Genomic DNA, 18,181 nt, shown 5'->3' on the forward strand with positions numbered 1-18,181 from the left:
TGTTTATTGAAATTCGTAGAAAAAAAAAGTTGCTACTTACGTTATGGAAAATCAACAAAAACGTGCTTGGTATAACACCATTGTATGATGATTATCACGACAAGTTGGATGTTTTAAATCGGAAAACATGTAGAACATATTCCTTAATTACATAATATTTTCCACGTGATTCCCTTACACATGAATAAATTTTTGTATCCGACGAAAACGTTTGCATGGACACGTGACAAAACATCTGGGGTGACAGGTTCACAGATCTCAATAGTGTAATCCTCAAGGTAACCCACATCACGAATTTTAACAGAATATACAACAGATTTCTAGTATCCCGATAGGAAAAATACTATAGGTACCACAGGCCTCTCGGTACGATTGAAAGGACAACGCCTTCGCAGCGCCAATTGTGGTCTAATGGTTATAGTAGTAATTCTATGTACGTTCTTAAGCTAGTGCTACCTACTGTATTTTTTTTTCAATAAATAGCCCTGTCCTGACTTCTGGGACACCCTGTACATAAAACTCTTAGGAATTAAAAGTTTTTTTTATATGAATTTAAAGAAAAGTTCCTAAAGAACAAAAAGAACATATAATACTCCTTTATTATAATCACACCGACTTTCACGTTCTTCAATAATAATAATAATAATAATAATAATAATAATAATAATAATAATAATAATAATAATAATAATAATAATAATAATAATAATAATACATTATTTGACTCGCAGTGAGTATTTACTTCTATGCACAAATAACATGCTTATTACTTTATTTGAGAAAAGCATTTTTTAGTGTTTGGAAATTAGTTCTAGATAATGTACCGTACCTTTTCAAGGATTTTCACTTTCTCCTCCAACTGTTTGGTGTTGCGAGATAACTCCTGATTTCTTTTCCATAACTTTTGACGTTCTCGCTCTTTAATCACGGTCTTCTGAGGTCTCTCCTTCTCCACCTCCATCTTCGTTTTCTGAAACACATCCAAGAACATGCTTCAGAGACACACACAAAAAAAATATGCTATTTGATTGGTAACCTAATTAATTACATCGTTATGAAACTCTTCTTATATCTAAGGTTACGGCTGTCATATTCATATGAAAATATACTCTCTCTCAACCTCGCTCTCTCCCCTTCAATCCAGCGGTGCACTCACGGGGACTCAATCCAAGGGCGCCGATTTCTCTGTAAATTTTTGGGGGGGCATTCAGATGCAGAAGGCATATATGAGGATTTTAAGACAAATTGCATTCAAATTATGCCAAATATTGTATATTCTTAAATAAAATAAGGAGGGTCTCACATACTTGGGGGCGGGCCCCCTTGGTCCCCTTCCAGGATCGGCGCCCTTGGTTCCATCGAGTTTGGACATCCCCAAAAAAGCTTCCTAATTCAACATACATTTGTACACTTTCTCAATAAAGCTTGTTTAACAGGGAAATGATTGATGTAGCATGAACGCTTGATCTGTACTTTTTCTCTTCTAAAAACAATCAGGTTCTATCATTTTTATCTGAAAAAAAAAATAGATGGAAGCATTCTACAATTACTTATCGTCTTTTTGTATACAGAATAATACCCGTTTAATACTACATAGACGTAGTGGTTTGTAGTATTACACTCTGTTCTCAAAGCTTGGACCTCTCCCATGAAAAAATTCTGGGTGCGTGCCGCTTCAATGCCAAAAGTAGACCCTAATATTTGTATGTTCTTGGTTCGATTTAAGCTATTTCTTCATATTACTGACCATACGTCAAAGAAACTTGGCACACATATAGTGTAGGACACGTAGATTTTGTTGAGGTACCTTTCGTACAAGTAACTGACGTTGAATCACAGATGGAGGGGGGGACGCAACTTAAAAATAAATAAATAAATAAATAAATAAATAAATAAAGCTTTTTCACGAAAATTTCGGGAAAATTCTCAAACGTATGGATAGTGATACATGTTTATGTTTCAATCGAAAATCTGATTCCTAACTGTCAAGAAAATAATATACAAGGCATGAATCTACGGTAATTATGGTACAAACAGTAACTTTCTAAATAAAAGTCTACAAATTCCTTTATTGAACCCACATATGATATTGATTTTAAGAGTTAATAGGGTAACGCATGGAAAAACTGATTTGCGAATGTCCCTTAGATGTCCCTTAGTCCGTAGCTGAACCGCGCATAAGGAACTCGTTCATTTAACATTGTCTCTATTTCGTTAGATATAATTTCCAACTTTTGAAAAGAAAATCAAAATATTTAAAGATAAATTTGAAGGAAGACTATTCACCATTAGATAACGTTTCCCTGTTTCTCCAATATATTTTGTATGGAGCGACAATATTCAAAAACAACTCAATCAAGTTCAATGGAGTGATGATTTCGCCTCGGCAGTGAAAGACTTGATGAATCAACTCCACCATAGATTACCATAGCAGCAATAACATCTCGAAATGGATTGGGAAATCATCTTTTGAACTTTTATTAAGATCCAGACACTGCCAGGACCGTTTATCATTGTTGTAGTACAGTAGATCAATTTTTCAACAAAAGTGTGGAGCCGTGGTGGCTCAGTGGTAGAGAGTTCACCTCTAGTGCATGGGGTCCCTGGTTCAATTCCAGCTCGCGCGAAGTGGATTTTGTGGTGAACAAACATCCGTATACGTGAGTTTTCTCCAGAGTTGGAGTGGGTCGGTGGGTCAGTGGGTCAAGTGGGTCAAGTTTTCTGAGTGGGTCAGTGGGTCGTGGGTCAACAGTATGTGACCCACTGTGACCCACCACCCACCGTGACCCACTGCGACCCACCACCCACCATGACCCACTGTGACCCACCACCCACCGTGACCCACTGCGACCCACCGACTTAGTATGATCTGCCGACCCTCTCTGCTCACTGCATTGTAGAGAGTACCGTATCTTCTAAAGACTGGTAAATTTGTCTCCGTTTTACTTTCAAGACCTTCCTTTCCCTTTCTTTTCCACTTGTTTCTGTCTACTTACCTGAGGTGAGTATATCTAACCAAGTGAAAAGAAAACTGGGCACTTTTGGATATTGATATTTTTAATAGTAATAATAGCAATAGGACGTACACTATAACTTGGCTTTCGAGACCTGTGGGTTTTTAGAGCTAACTACTGAAAAAATACATTTTTGAATCACTGTAATATATAAATTACTAGCAGCGTTCACCCCGCTTCGCTGCGGTCACCCCGGAACGCAATAAACTTTGTTACTTAGATAATTTTTACTTTTTCGCTTTCAAATTGCAGTAAATGTTATTATAGCGCCTGTCATTTATGTTAACCCGCCGAGTGACACGGTCATGCGGGTTGCATATAAATACGTTTATTTTTATACCTATGATGGACTAACAAAGGATTTGTACGTTATGGACACTTGAATGGTCAATTATCTCAAGACACTGGTAATTAAAAATTAAAGTGATATGATAAAAACCATCTAGGGTCCAAATCCTAATAACCCCCCAAAAATAAAAGAAATTGGTTCAGCCGTATTAGCGTGATGAGGGAACAAAGGATTTGTACGTTCTCTTTTATAATATAGATTTATAAAAAAAATGAATGTAACTATGTGTGCCTGATCATCACGGTCAAATTGCAAAGTCAAATGAAATTACTTTTGGTATATAGTTAGGCCTTAATCCAAATTGGGATGTTATATTGCTTTTATTATAATGCATAATATCCTAAGGAGGTAGTGAGGATCCGAATTTTTGCGAAAAAAAAATAAGTATCTCGCAAGCCGTTAAACTTACGAAGCTGAAATTCAGTGTATTAACTCTTTATTGAAAATAAACAGAATGTGTCCTAGCATTTTTTTAAATTCTCCTTTATGTGTGTGGGGGGAGGCACTTTCTACATATGGAAAATTGGTAGTGACTTGGTTTGTAAAAATGACCGAAAACGATCGATGTTATTTCAGAAAAAAAATCAGAAACAAAAAATACAGTGCTTGGCTTCATATAACCATTGCTTTCTGCTATAATAATTGCTGAAGCTTATGTTTATTATATGGAGCGCTCACAGCACAGGGCAATCAACCCATAAAGTTGTGAGAAAAATAGGCATAAAATTTGTACTGTGAGCTTAATTACACGAAAATTTGAAGTTTGGATTGTACGCATAATTGTATGGAAAATTTTACCTTTTTTTTCCTTTACGTTGGTCTACTTACTTTGATTTGGAACTTTGAAATTTCATCCTTTTTTCCACTGAAAAGTATTGATAATTCAACAAGGAAATAATTATACTATGATAATTTAATTGAAATTCATCGTAATTTGGCACATGGCAAACAGCAATGTGGTAATTGAAGGGGAAGAAGGAGGGAAATTCCCATTCACCTCTGAACACTTTCCAGAAACCTCGTTCCCTTTCGCTTTCTAGACGGGGGAGGGAACTTGGTAATGGTATCAAACCTTCATGTGTAATTACAAAAAATAAATTTATAAACAAATGAGAAATCATCAGTTTATCAGGCTTTAATTGATAATTTATTCACAAGATTCCCTATCAAAGGTGTGGTAGATGAAGTTTCTGTTCTACATGGGTCGACATTGCCAACTGACATGGTCGATATGGAAAAGATGTTGTATGGTGATAGAGAGATGATACTTCTTGCTGAGTATTTCAAAACTGACCGAGAAAAATCGTTATCAGACTTAAGTCTAACAAGTAGATTGTCGATGAGAAGTTGCAGAAATCGGGTAGATGTATTATCAATTTCCACGACAGAGTGCGACCGGGGATTTCCCCTTATGAATTTACAGATGATTGATATTAGAAATAGATTAAGTGCTCAAACATTGTCTAACTTGTTGCTCATCAATGTTAATGGCCCACCGCTAGACAAGCTCAAAGTAGACGAGCTAGTTATTTCTTGGCTGAAAGATGGACATCATTCCACTGCGGATGATTTACCGCCAAAAAGTTACCAACAGGAAATAAATCCGATTTCAGATTTGTTTTAAGGTGGAAAATTACGAGTTACGGAAAATGTATACTTGTATTACTAATGGCTTATTTGTGTTATTCAACTTTATACCTACTTTTTAGTAACTCTCTTCTTTGCTTTAGGTAAACTACTTTATGCATATTTGTAAATTAAATTTAACGTGGTGTTTTAGTGATTACACAAATTACAATTATGAGCATACTTTATGGAGATGCTTTCACATAGGGTACCCGAGCACCTTTATACCCTATGAACAACTGATTTTTCAAGTCTTTTGTGAGAAAAATACTGTGAACTGAGAAACCATAACCTTTTCCATATTGTACAGGGGTATTTTCCTGCGAATAGAAGTTTCTTGTGGAATGCGTTCAGAAATTAACACTTGCAAGAATATTCTCTTAGTACAAGTATATTTTAGGCTCACACTAATCCCCCCCCCCCTCGAACTGTTTCAATTTCCTCACTGACAAACACTTTACCATTTTATATCGTAAAGGTCAGATCCACCGTTATTGTAGCAGAGTGGTGCTTGAGCGATTGACTAGAAATTCAAACTTCGATTAGTGACAATTTCACAGTCTTGTTTTATTACAAGTGTAAACTCTTTGGTCAGTAAAGAAGAGGCCGTGGATCGTGTTCAGAGTTGATGATGATGGATTTTGGTGAGTCAGAGTAGGTCACAGTGGATGATAGTGGTTCATGGTGGGTGGTGGGTCAGAGTGGGTCACCGTGGGGTGTGGGTCATGGTGGGTCAGAGTGGGTGGTGGGTCAGAGTGGGTCATGGTGGGTGGTGGGTCAGAGTGGGTCGCGGTGGGTCGTGGGTCAGGGTGGGTCATGGTGGGTGGTGGGTCAGTGGGTCGTGGGTCAAGTTTTCATTGACCCACGCCAACTCTGGTTTTCTCCCGTTTTCTCCCACTTTCTCCATTCCATTATTTCATTCATTTCTCATCATCACCGTCCCCTTTAGACTAGCCGGCATAACGTGGGACGTAAAAGTTAAAGATTTCATTTTCTTTTACTTTCGCACCCAAGTATGTCGTTTCCAACCCAAAAGCCATACAAAAACAAAAACACGTAACTAAAACTTATTCAAGATATTCGCCGTCTGCAACCTTTTATTTTTTTTATTATTATTATTATTTTTATTTTTTTTTTTTTTTTTTTTTTTTTTTTTTTTTTTTGCCATCACTCAGTCAATGATTGGGTTCTGTAGCGCGAAAGAAGTCTGAAGTTTGCGATGAGGAAAAGTTTTCAATCTCATGAAGAATTGCCTGATCATCAGCAAAGGTCTTTCCTCCCTAGAAGTGATCGAGATACCGGAGAGAAGTCAGGAGAACATGGTGGATGAGGAAGGGTTTTGTGCTGCAATTCATTGAGAGTCTCCAAAGTCAATTTGTACGTGCACAGTCATGCAACATGAGGACATCGTGTCTTGAATATTCCTGGATGTTTTGGAGTAACATTGCGGTGCATTTAATGGTATTTAGCACTATAACGATCCGCAGTAATGATTTCGCCTCTACGGAAAGACTTGATGTATCAACCCCACCATAGGTCATCATAGCAGCAACAACGTCTACAAAGAGTTTAGGAAACGGTCTTTGGATTTTTAACAAGATCTAGCCACCGCTACAACCGTTTACGATTGTTGTGGTAGGTCAATTCTCGTTAAAAGTGAAAAATCCAATGCAGAAGACTTTCCCTGTTATTCTCTATATTCAAAGAACTACATACTTTCAAAAGGCGATTCCTGTCGGTCAGTGTTAACTCATGTGGAAGCCATGAGTTGGTATCCTACCAATTGCATGGACCCACTGAACAACAGTTGTATGGTGTATGCCTAACTCTTCCAAGGGATATTATGCACAAATACTTTTCCAAAGGTCTGATTTCCACGATATTCCTCGAGAACACATCCAAACATTGTTGGTCGGAGCTCATGAGGTTCTTTATGCAAAGCTGTGTCACTGGAACGAAATTTCATAAACCAACGGCGAAAGGTGCATTCATTCGTCATTTCTGGACCAAATGCACGGTTAATGTTTTTTTCTGGTTTGTTGCATAGAGTGCCCAGTTCGAACTCGTAAAATAAAATAACTCGCTACTGTGTGCTCTCCATGATGCGTTTTTACGCGACCACCTGTTCAATAAAGCACTGCCTGGGTACCCTAGTTTGATTGGTGGAAGTGTATTCAGTTTATGACATCAGACACATGACCTTAGTCCATTTATGTGTTGTGTTGAGGAGGTAACTTTTCACTAGCCGTCAAAGTGGGCATTTCATTCGCACTAACCTAATATCTTCATATCTACTAACCGTATATTATTAAAACTACATAGTCTAGATACATCTCGTGTCGGTATCTAAAGGTGCAGCTCCAACATGGGTGCCCAGATTCGAATAAAATCAGAGAAATGTCTTGAATTTATGTATCGTGACATGTATATGGTGTCATTCGCAAGTCTGACGTATTCTCAAGATAATGCCATGGCTAGTGACTTACAGTGGGCTTCTAGGTTTCATTATTTTTTTAAATATAATAATCGATTATTTACGTATAATCCTACTCATTTCTATAGACTTGTAATCTAATTTGAAGAGAGATAGTTGGATTTAGGGTCAATGCTCAATGCCATAACAATAAATTGTTAATATACATATTTTGTCCCACAAAGAAGGAACAAATCCTGCAAACACTTTTAGGACATCAGACTTCTGTACACATGCGAAATGAAGTCCAAAATTATTTTCCCTTCAACGCAGTGCAGAAATATTTTAAAAATTCTACTCTTGCGAATATTGTTGAATTTCACACTTATTTGCTAAATCATGAAAAATATTCAAGCTAGAAGCTTGCTGTTCCTAAGGAATTCTTCTCGAGCAATAAAGCTAAAATTGTATAGGCGTATAAAGGGCACCAAAAGGAATAGAAAACGTCGTTATCTTATTGAAATGAGGGTAAATATATAAGTATTTTATTATCTATATAAAAGATACAACTTACCAATGCCTCATTTTCAGACTGAAGCTCGCGACAGCGTCGTTGTAGCTTCTCAACTTGAGTGGAAAGATTGTTTGCTTTGATCAGCAAACCACGCTCGCGTGCAGACACAGGCGTCTTCCACTGAAAACAAAAGAGAGAGAGGAGTTTACATAACATTCAGTATTACTAATAACTAAAAAAATTTTTTTTAACTTTTCAAACTAAGAAAGATCACTCAAACAAACAATGTCCACAGAAAAATGAATGGCGTTCTACAAAAGTACGGCGAAATTATGTCTGGTGAGATGAACCTCAAAGGACGGGAAACAAACATACAAAGTTGGTCGTTTGAGTTTTTTGTGTTTAACGTCCTTATATAGCATCGTGACTATGAAGGATCCACTGTAAAATAATTTCATAGGTAAATTTATTTTAAAAAAATGCTGGCAATCTGTTTGCCAACCCTCTATGTAATTCAATTTACAACTATAAAGTAAAATTACTAAAATAAAATGGTGTAAAATTACATTTTTATTAGTAAAAATATCACATATTCTTATAAATTTACTGTAAATTTGTAAAAAAAAATGCAGCAAATTTTGTAATTTAATCTAAGGAAATTTATATCAACTTACAAAATTAGGGGTAAATGATTTTACATTGAAATTTGGTAATACAGAAACTTTTTTCCACTGTAGGGTCTGCTATAACATGGGCTCCAAACTTCCATGGTTTCAATCCAGTTGGCGGGTGCAGAGACAATTATACATGATCAGCCCTTTCAGTACATACCCATACTATTCTTCACCACAACTGGATTACAGGACTACGCCACTGGCTCTCAAAACTTATGGTATCATAGGTAGCTCAAATGATAGATCATTTGTGCGGCAGGCAGGAAATCAAGGTTGGATTTCTCGAAAGTCCAGTGAGATCAGATTTTTCTAAACTTGTTTTGTTGAAATTTTATGTTACGAATGCATGAAAATAGTTAATCAATTTTAGTCAGTTACAATGGAAAATTCTCTCTCTTCAAAGTATTGCAAATAGTAGTAGTAGTAACACTACTACTTATAGAGGAGACAAGGGCTTATGTAGAAGAAAGAAATTTATAACTATACAGAACCGAAGCTTCATATTCATTCGGGTGTAATATATATATAAGATATTAATCACCATGCTCTGATATGAGATATGCACATTTAACTGAAACCTTGTGGATATTTTTTTATAATCCTGCACTCTTTAGGGATGGTTATTTTAAACCAGTCTTTCTTAAGTTTATTATAAATAATGCATAAACAATTTTTAAACTGAAACTTTATTATATTCCAATACATAGAATGACTCTTTTAATAAATTAAAAGCAAATGATGGTCGTAAATCATATCCATCCTCTCCGCCTATATTTTGTGTTTATACGCCTCAACGGAATATTCATCCAGTGTTTATACGCCACACCTGTTTCTAAAGGGTCCTTTAAGAACGGCTATCAGTCTTTCCTCAGAGACAAAAAAGTGGACGCCTTAAATATTATTCAAGCCTATGATTGGGTGTTAAATTACTTATTTGATAAATTAAATGAAAATGAGGATCATAACCATACACGTCCTATCCATCTGGCTGTTGTGCTTATATACCATCCTCATCCTCAACGGAACGATCAGCTGTATGTTTATATGCTACGCCCGTCTAGAATGGGTTAAAGTTTCTACAGCGAGTCTGAATGTTCCAGCACATACTGTAAATATTGACCTGAAGAACGACCAAAAGACGTTCCGTGGACGTGTAATGCTATGTGAGATAATTACGGGCCAAGTAATATGATGGGTCACAGCACGTTAATACGTTGCAGCACACTAATATCAAAATCTAGAGATTCTTAAACTTTTATCAGGTATTTTACTGTATCAGAAGAAAGTTTAACTACCACACGATCACAAACTGAAGAAAATGTGCGTAATTTACACTGACCGATCGAAAAACATAGAACAACATTAACACTTCAATTCCTATAGAGGTGTCATGCTATGGCACAAGAATATATATACCACCAGAATAGTCTATATGCGCACTAGGATAAGTCCTATAACTTCGCAAGACTTGAATGTGATTGCAGGAGTGTCATTTTTATCTGTCAAGGTCTTGAGTTCACTTCCCACTTCCTTCAGACTGGACTATGCTTCTCCTTAATTACAAGAAATTTAATGAGAACATCTTAAAATGTGTCATTTATTATTATTATTATTATTATTATTATTATTATTATTATTATTATTATTACAGCCATAGTTTCGACGTGTGACAAGTCCAATGTTTTGAAGAGCTGAAATTAAAAAAGTTCCATCGCAATATTGTGCAGTTAAGGAAACCTGGCGTTTGACAGGTATAGTGGACGTGCTGTAAACAAAACGAAGGAGGGTGTTGTTTGCCAACACTTTATATTCTTTCACGCTGTTTCTAGTCAAACAAGGCCACTACTGCGTTGCTGTCAGTAGGTGAATGTTGTATCTTCTGTCAAATGTTCCAAGAATTATTAATCTTCTTATTTGAAAATCGTACGTTATAAATCAACCTGTCGTACTATGTTTAATTATCTAAGTTTGTCATCATAGTTACTACCTCTATTGTTGCACAAGTTGGTAACAGCGCTTCCAACACACCATGTGTTCTGTCCAACTATCAGATGCCGGTTTTCTTTAACCGCACAATAGCATCAATTCAATTTGTCTCATATTTCCAGAACATTTGGGTTTTGATTGCTGTTTGCCATGAATAGTACACAATCGAACAAATTTATTTTGTGTGGTCCCATGTAGCCTAATCGCTAACGCTCTCGCCTTCGGTGCGAACGGTCACGGGTTCGATTCCTGGTGGGGGCACTCGATCGAAAACGTGTAAAGTTTTTCAGGCCAACCACCCCGAATGAGGTTTTCCTGTTTTTTTTTTCATTCACACCAGGCAAATGCCGGGGTGGTACCTAATATATAGGTCCCAGGCCGCTTCCCGAATCCTTTCTTCTTTCCCTTTCCCCGAATAGTGTGCTCGCCGAGTGACATCGTCCCTCATATGTGACGGGTTAAATGCCCATAAATGCCGAAAATCGAGAAATCTAAATCCTAAATTTATTTTGTGCTTTTTATTACATGAGTCGTGGTTACAAACATGGGGTTACAAATGGTGTAGCAATATACATAGTTACCAATGGTTCAAAGCAAGAATGTTTGTCTTTACTTTACTTCCTACTTTGCATAATTTTTGTAATAGCCTGTTATATCAGATATTATCTCAGAGATTTTATTTAAAAGAAAACCGTTGTCGATATCTATGTTAGAAAATTCATAAACAGAAAATTATAACGAAATAAGAGGAAGATAAAAGAAAAAAACGTTTCCTTTTACTCCTTTCTCTTAGAAACTCGTGATAAAAATATAAAGATACGTGTACAACAAGCTGGAGAATGGCGTACTCTTGTTAATACAACGAATCTAGAACATGTAATCCGTTGTTTACTCCTGTGTAAGCATTGATGAAAAATTCCCACAAAAAAAAATCACTGTCAAGTTGAGATTAACACTCTGATTATGAGATTCTCTCATCATCTTGACTTTCATTTTCTGCAACGTTTGTCTTGCATGAGAAGACGTGTTCAGGAACTGTTGCAGAGAAATTTTTATGCACGTACGCACATCAAATTGTCTCTGGCATATATTGACAGGTGGGATCAGTTACGAAACGATATACCATGCTTACTGAGAAGAACTTAAGACTAGCACAGAGTTACGTTGTAATGTGAGTCTTTTCAATGACAAGCAGCTTTTTTGGGGGGTATTATTTTTCACTAACTTTCATTTCCAAGTTATTCATGTGTACAAGTCGGGTAGACTTCCTCTGAAGCCTTTTGTATAGAGGACAGTGGGTGGTCCAGTAGAAATTTGCGAAAGTCTACATATAGGTGGATGGCTAGATTAGTACTTACTTCTTTTGTCAGCAGTGAGACTATACACGGCAAGACCTACATTTTGAAGTGGAATCTGAACCACTGTAGTGTGTTGGATGTTCACCCACCGGGAATCGAACCCAGGAACATCTGCACGGAAAGCATGCGAGCTAGCCTACTAGACCAGCGGAACCTTACACGCAACTATGAACTTCTTGGAAATATATATGGAGGGCATGGTTGTTTAGCGGTAATATATTTCCCCTGGTAATATAATAATATGGTGCGAGAGGCTCCAGGCCATGTGAATTCGTGGTAAACATCGTCGTGCCTGTGAGATTTCTCATGTTTCCTCCCACATTTCCATTTCGTCAATTCTTTTATAATCATTAACTTTCATTCATTATTCATAGGGCATAGGCGTAGAACTTTCATTTTTATTTCATTTCAAAATATATATTTTGACAGATGAATAATGTTGTGATCCGAAAGTTTTGAGTTTGACTTTCTCTTTACATTGTAACTTTAGTGTCCTTTTTTCACTTATTATTATTATTATTATTACATCATATTCTGAGAATTAGAATCAATACAAGACAGACATCTTGTTAATCATGCCTGTTTCAAAGTAACTAACTCTCCAATTTTGTGTGAAAACTTAATATTTATAACTCTGTTATGCAAAGGAAGTAAGGTTTGATTTGTAAGTTTTAGAAATTAACGAACTTGTCGAAAAGTATATTTGGAAAAGTAAATATATAAACAGTTATCCGATTGAGAGACGGGTGATTAACCCTTTTGAAACCATCTTGTTTCTGACATCTTCCTTCTTGCGAGTCTGCCACTATACTCTCTAACAAGGCTGTAGCCAGAACAGAATTCAGAATGAGAAGATTTACCTAAAACTCAAAAATTCTTATTGAAGAGGCTTGAAAATAACTGACATTACATTTTATTCATTGGAAAATTTCCGTGGAGAAGTATTGTGACCCTAATATCTCTCTTCGATATAACCTTACTCTGTAAATACTACAATTTAAAAAAAAAAAAAAAAAAAAAAACTTTTGGAAAGCTGACGACCTAATTATAGAACTTGCAGTTGGTACCTGTCGTTTCTCATTTCACATATTTCTTTACTGAAATACAAGGACAATTTTTTTCAACCCCGCTAAGCCACCAGGACCACGTGAAATAACGAAACGGGGATAACACAAAGTTGTTCATTGGACGTCGGTTTCCTCTCAACCCAGTAGACAGTGTGGTGTAACGAATTTGAGAGCATATCGACTCAATCGAAGTGCCATCAAATACAAAAGGCACTAGGAAAGTTTTGCAATACGACTTTATTTCTTTACTTTTTCAAAATACTTTCCACCACACATTACACATTTTTCAGTTCTTCGAAACCAGTCGTCGAAGAAACTCTGCCATCTTTCGGCAGAGATCTGGGCACACTCATTGTCCCAAGTCCTTAGTAGGGCGTCATCGCTTGTGAAACGCCTTCCTTTCAGTCTTGTCTTCACATGAGGGAACAGTGCGAAGTCACAGGGTGTGAGATCTGGACTGTACGGAGGGCGCTCTAACAGTTTTAGGTGCTGGCCAAATACTCTGAGCAAATTTTTGAACGGTGTGTCGGAGCGTTACCGTGGTGAAGAAACCATGTGTCCATCCTTGAGTCTGGACGCAACTGTTTGAGAGCTGTAAGAAGTTTACGCAGACATTCTTTGGTATACTACTTCCCCGTGACTGTATTCTGTGTTTCTATGACAACTCGCTCCACAGTTCCTTGTACACTAAAATATACTAGCGCTACCATTATCTTCTTCACTGACGTGGACTTTCGAACAGCCCAGGGGGGTCTCCTCAACTTCAAACACCCACACTTTGTTTTGAGTCTTGGTCGAGATATCATAGTATTAGAGCCAAGTTTCGTCACGTGTCACAATACTGTTCACAGAGGAAGATTTTCCATTTTAAATTTTTTTCGATATTTCACGTCACCCTAAAATACGGTGTGTCATCTGCTCGTCGGTCAAGTCATGTGGTACCCAAAGGGTACAAAGCTTTCTAACTCAAAGGTGATCGCGAAGAATAGCACAAGCTGTTGGTGCATTAATGGCCAAGCATACCTCTATTTGATATTATGTAAAGCGTCTAAGCATTTTCCTTTCTGCAGCAATGTTTTGTTCAGTCGCGGGTGAAGATGGCTGACCTGACCTCGGAGCGCCCTCAAGGCTGAAATTTTCTTTTTGAAACTCTCGGTATTACTTCAATATCGTTGTACGATGAGGACAATCCTCTCCAAGCACAGGAGTCATTTCCTTTAAACGCTGATCAACACTTAAACCACGTGTAAAATCGTAGCTCAGAATTTCCCGGTATTCAGTTTTTGACCACGACCACATCTTCACCTTTTTTCACTAACACAGATGAAAATCAACTGACACTGAGAGAATGACTAGAGCTTCTACAGTGCAGGTTTGGACATGTCTAAACAGCGCTAAATTGCAAACTCCTATGATAATCCGTTCTGTTTTATTGCAAAACTTTCCTAGTGCCCTTTATATGAACTGCATGACGTAATTTGATTGCTCCATGCGGAAGAACATAATTCAGCCGCAATTCATTGTCGAATACAAGGGACATAATACAAGGGTTACGGTAAGAACTTTTGTAATAAGTGATAGCTGTATCCACGACTGCTGCAACGAGATTAAAGGAATTACCGACGTAGACAACAAAGGACGGCCAAAGTGGAAATCTATGGTGGAAGATGACCTTGCACAACGCATTAATTATGTAGTTCGCAAAAGGCTATTGGAACTGTCTGCTGAGTTCACTGAAATTTCCAGATCAGCGCCTGGAAAAATCAAATTACATTCGGTGGGAGCTTCGATTGTACTCGATGCGTTTTAAAGCTCGCTATTCTACAGCGAATGAATGGCAGAGTCTGTCTATCGGTGGGCGCGGTTACGAGATGGAATGAACAGTTTTTTCTTGTTCCCTTTACGTCATCTCACGTGGTTCTCCTCTCTGTGGCTTAGCGCAGGTTGAAAGAAGAATAGCCCTCATATTACCAATATAAAAAGTTATAGAGCAATAGCAACAATCTTTGCACCCGCCAAAATATTTGAATTTATTATTTTGACAAAAATATATCCACAGTTGTCTCCAATTATTTTCACAAAGTCAGCATGGTTTTTAACCTAGGAAATCAACAAAACTAATCTTTCTGGGATTAATCACTTACAAGGAGCAGAAATTCATAATAAAAACCAGTTGAGAATGCCACTGGCGTCTCTGGCACGTAAAATTTGGGGGGGGGACATAAAGAAAGTGGATTAAATGGTATGTGTATTATCCACGATTAAATTTCTTACCTTTCTGCTTACCTTCACGGATCCTGTGAGCTATAGCAAGAACTTTGTTATAATCGTTTCACAGCCTGAATATTACCTAGGTATATTCAAAATAAATATAAATATAATTATTTATATGTTATTCTGTCGTCAGTATATAAATTAAATTAGAATAAAATATTAATATTTTGTACTTCAAAATATTGGAGGGGACGCGTCCCCTTCGTCCCCCCCGCCAGAGACACCCATGGAGAATGCTCCAAGAGCATTGCCAGAACGAACTTATATATATATACCTAGGTATTAACTTCTACAGGCTTTATACCAATTGTTCTATGTACTTTATTATTATACTCATTAAACAATTCTTGTATATATCTATCCATTTATAATTTCCTAGAGAACTATATTTTTTCACATGTATTTTTCAAGAATTCTGTTAAAACGTTCTGCGATATATTGTTTTACGAAGACACATGTTCAAAATGGAGGACTTAAAGTTGAAAAATTCGCAAAATATCATCTCTCTATGACTTACGGTTCCCGAGATATGGCTCCATAAATCTCCCGAAATTCTAACTTTTTTGGGACAATATCTGGGACAATGGTGGTCAGTTGACCAGTGGCCACCGGTTACTGTTTAGTACCAAAATGTTCACCATCCTCTTAGGTATAGATCAACACCAATATTATCTGTGCATGACTTACGGTTCCCGAGATATGGCTCCTTAAATCTCTCCAAATCGTAAGTGTTTTGGATACTATTTTGGGAACGGTAAGAGTGACGCGAAAAATTCCATCATTTCTTTAGATAGTTTTTGATCCTCTATCGAATGGAGGGTTCAAAATTGAAAAATTCGCAAATAGCACACACACACACACACATACACACAGACATAGAGAATTCAGTAACGAACTTTTTAAGTTCGTTGATCAAGCAGATACAGGAAAACGGAGAGATAGGCTTTCATTTTTTCATTAGTCTCAGAGAAAGTAATATAATGTAGTTAAACTCCTTCAAAAAAATCTCATATTTGTTATTCTTATATCATTATTAATGTTTCTAGTGTAAAAATAATTTTATTTGCTACGTGTGAAATATTGTTAATAAATACAATAATTTAAGAAAAGTTATTTTAAAAAAATAGTGGTCTATTACTAGTAAAGAGACTTGAAACTATATAATAAAAGAAGAACGAGCGTAATAATTGATTCCTAAGAAAAAAAATTTAGTTTTACGTCCCAGAATTATGCACTGTAGGTTAAAGGAAGCATGGGCAGAGCCAGGGGGACGAAGGATTGTTCTTTCCGCATTGAAATAGGCACTAGTGATGCTGCTAAAGTCCGATGAGAGAGAAACCTGAGAATCTTTCACCATCACCCGAGGAGTCTGTCATGTATCAGCCCCTGAAAGGAGACGGATGACTAAGAAAAGCGGATGGATATGAGAGAAATTGTGGAATAGTAATGTGGGAGGAAACAGGAGAATCTGAAGAGAAAAACAAGGACACGATATTGTTAATCTTATCGATTCTTTTGAGTCCCAATAAAGCGTGTTTCAAAACAACACCTACAACGTTATAGGCTGCCGAAAACATGAAAAAAAGGTCCATAGCTCCAAAACTATGGGACCTACTGTAGTCGGGTCAAGACTTCAGTTAGGAACTAATATGAGCGCTATTTTTTAGAAATAAAAAATGTTTCAGAATCCCAAGGTACTCACGCAACAATTTTTATAGAGGTAGTTTAGCTACATGCATATAATTTGAAGTACTCAACAACTACCTCCATAAAAATTGTTGCAAAAGTACCGGAGGATTCGGAAATATAGATATTAGGATAGTGCACATACTAGTTTCTAAATGAAGTCTTGACCCGACTACGGTAGGTCCCATAGCTTTGGAGCTATAGACCTTTAAAGTTGATTTTTTTTTCACGTTTTTGGCAGCCTGTAACTTCGAAAGGAAGCATTTGTGCACCCAGGTTGGTCTGTACTTTTTGTCTTATCTTGGTGTCAGGAATCACCTCCCAAACGTTGTCGGTGTTGTTTTGAAACACCCTATATATTAGTATCAACGTTCTTTATCAGCAGTGAGTCTGTGTTGGACTAGAGCAGCGATGTAATGGGGCGTAACAGCGTATACCCATCTAAAATTTTAAAAGTCCAGCGTACACTCATCTTAAATTAACGAACGAACATGTATGAGACTAGATACACGCTATATTCTTGAAAACGGTCGAGCGCTTATCTACCAACAGTTCTAGCGCTACATAACTGACTAGACCTACAGAACAGTTTATGGTGGGACCAGAATAACAAAATGCGTTCTATGCTCTTTCACTGGGAATCAAATCGAGAACCACATGCATTAAAAGCACGAGCGCCATCCACTAGACCACGGACGAGGGCGAGAGTTCCAACAGGTATATATATATATATATATATATATATATATATATATATATATATATATATATATATATATATATATATATAAAAGGAGAGAAAAGTTTACTAATTAATCTCTTGACCTGTAGATAAATGGAGAAGATAGACGTCGTAAGATTATCAAGAGCACATCTTAACCAAACACGCGAAGTGCAATGAAACTGTAACTTCTTTCATGGCGATAGTCAAATATTTGCAAGGTGACCGTTAAACGCAAAGAAAAGAAATGAAGTCGGCAGCAGCAACAACACCACATAGAGAGTGACGAACGATTCTTATGTACGTAAGTGCAAACTAACTAATTTACTTGATTTGCGATCTCTGAACTGTGAAGATTTGTAATAATGAGCATTTATGTCACTCCCATTAATGTCACCTGAGCCTTATCTGTTGGATCTAATCCTTCGTGTTGCACATACTGGAAGTTTCTAAAGAAAATGTGTAACTGTCGCCAAGATGTGAAATATGATTTGGTAAA

The 18,181-nt window shown here is 36.9% G+C and overlaps 1 protein-coding gene across 10 annotated transcripts in view; it reads right to left on the reverse strand.

Annotated features, from left to right (window-relative positions):
• Positions 1–18,181, reverse strand: part of Rbp (RIMS binding protein) — a 591,180-nt gene that overhangs the window by 343,386 nt on the left and 229,613 nt on the right. For all 10 annotated transcript variants that reach the window (XM_081768676.1, XM_081768673.1, XM_081768675.1 and 7 more), the window contains 2 exons: positions 7,977–8,096; positions 830–970 (listed from right to left, as the gene is read on the reverse strand). In XM_081768676.1, the coding sequence (XP_081624802.1) occupies positions 830–970; positions 7,977–8,096 (261 nt within the window). The remainder of the gene's footprint in view (positions 1–829; positions 971–7,976; positions 8,097–18,181) is intronic.

Source organism: Thermobia domestica, chromosome 8 (genome assembly GCF_964235325.1).
Source record: "Thermobia domestica chromosome 8, izTheDome1.hap1.1, whole genome shotgun sequence".
Lineage (NCBI taxonomy): Eukaryota > Metazoa > Arthropoda > Insecta > Zygentoma > Lepismatidae > Thermobia > Thermobia domestica.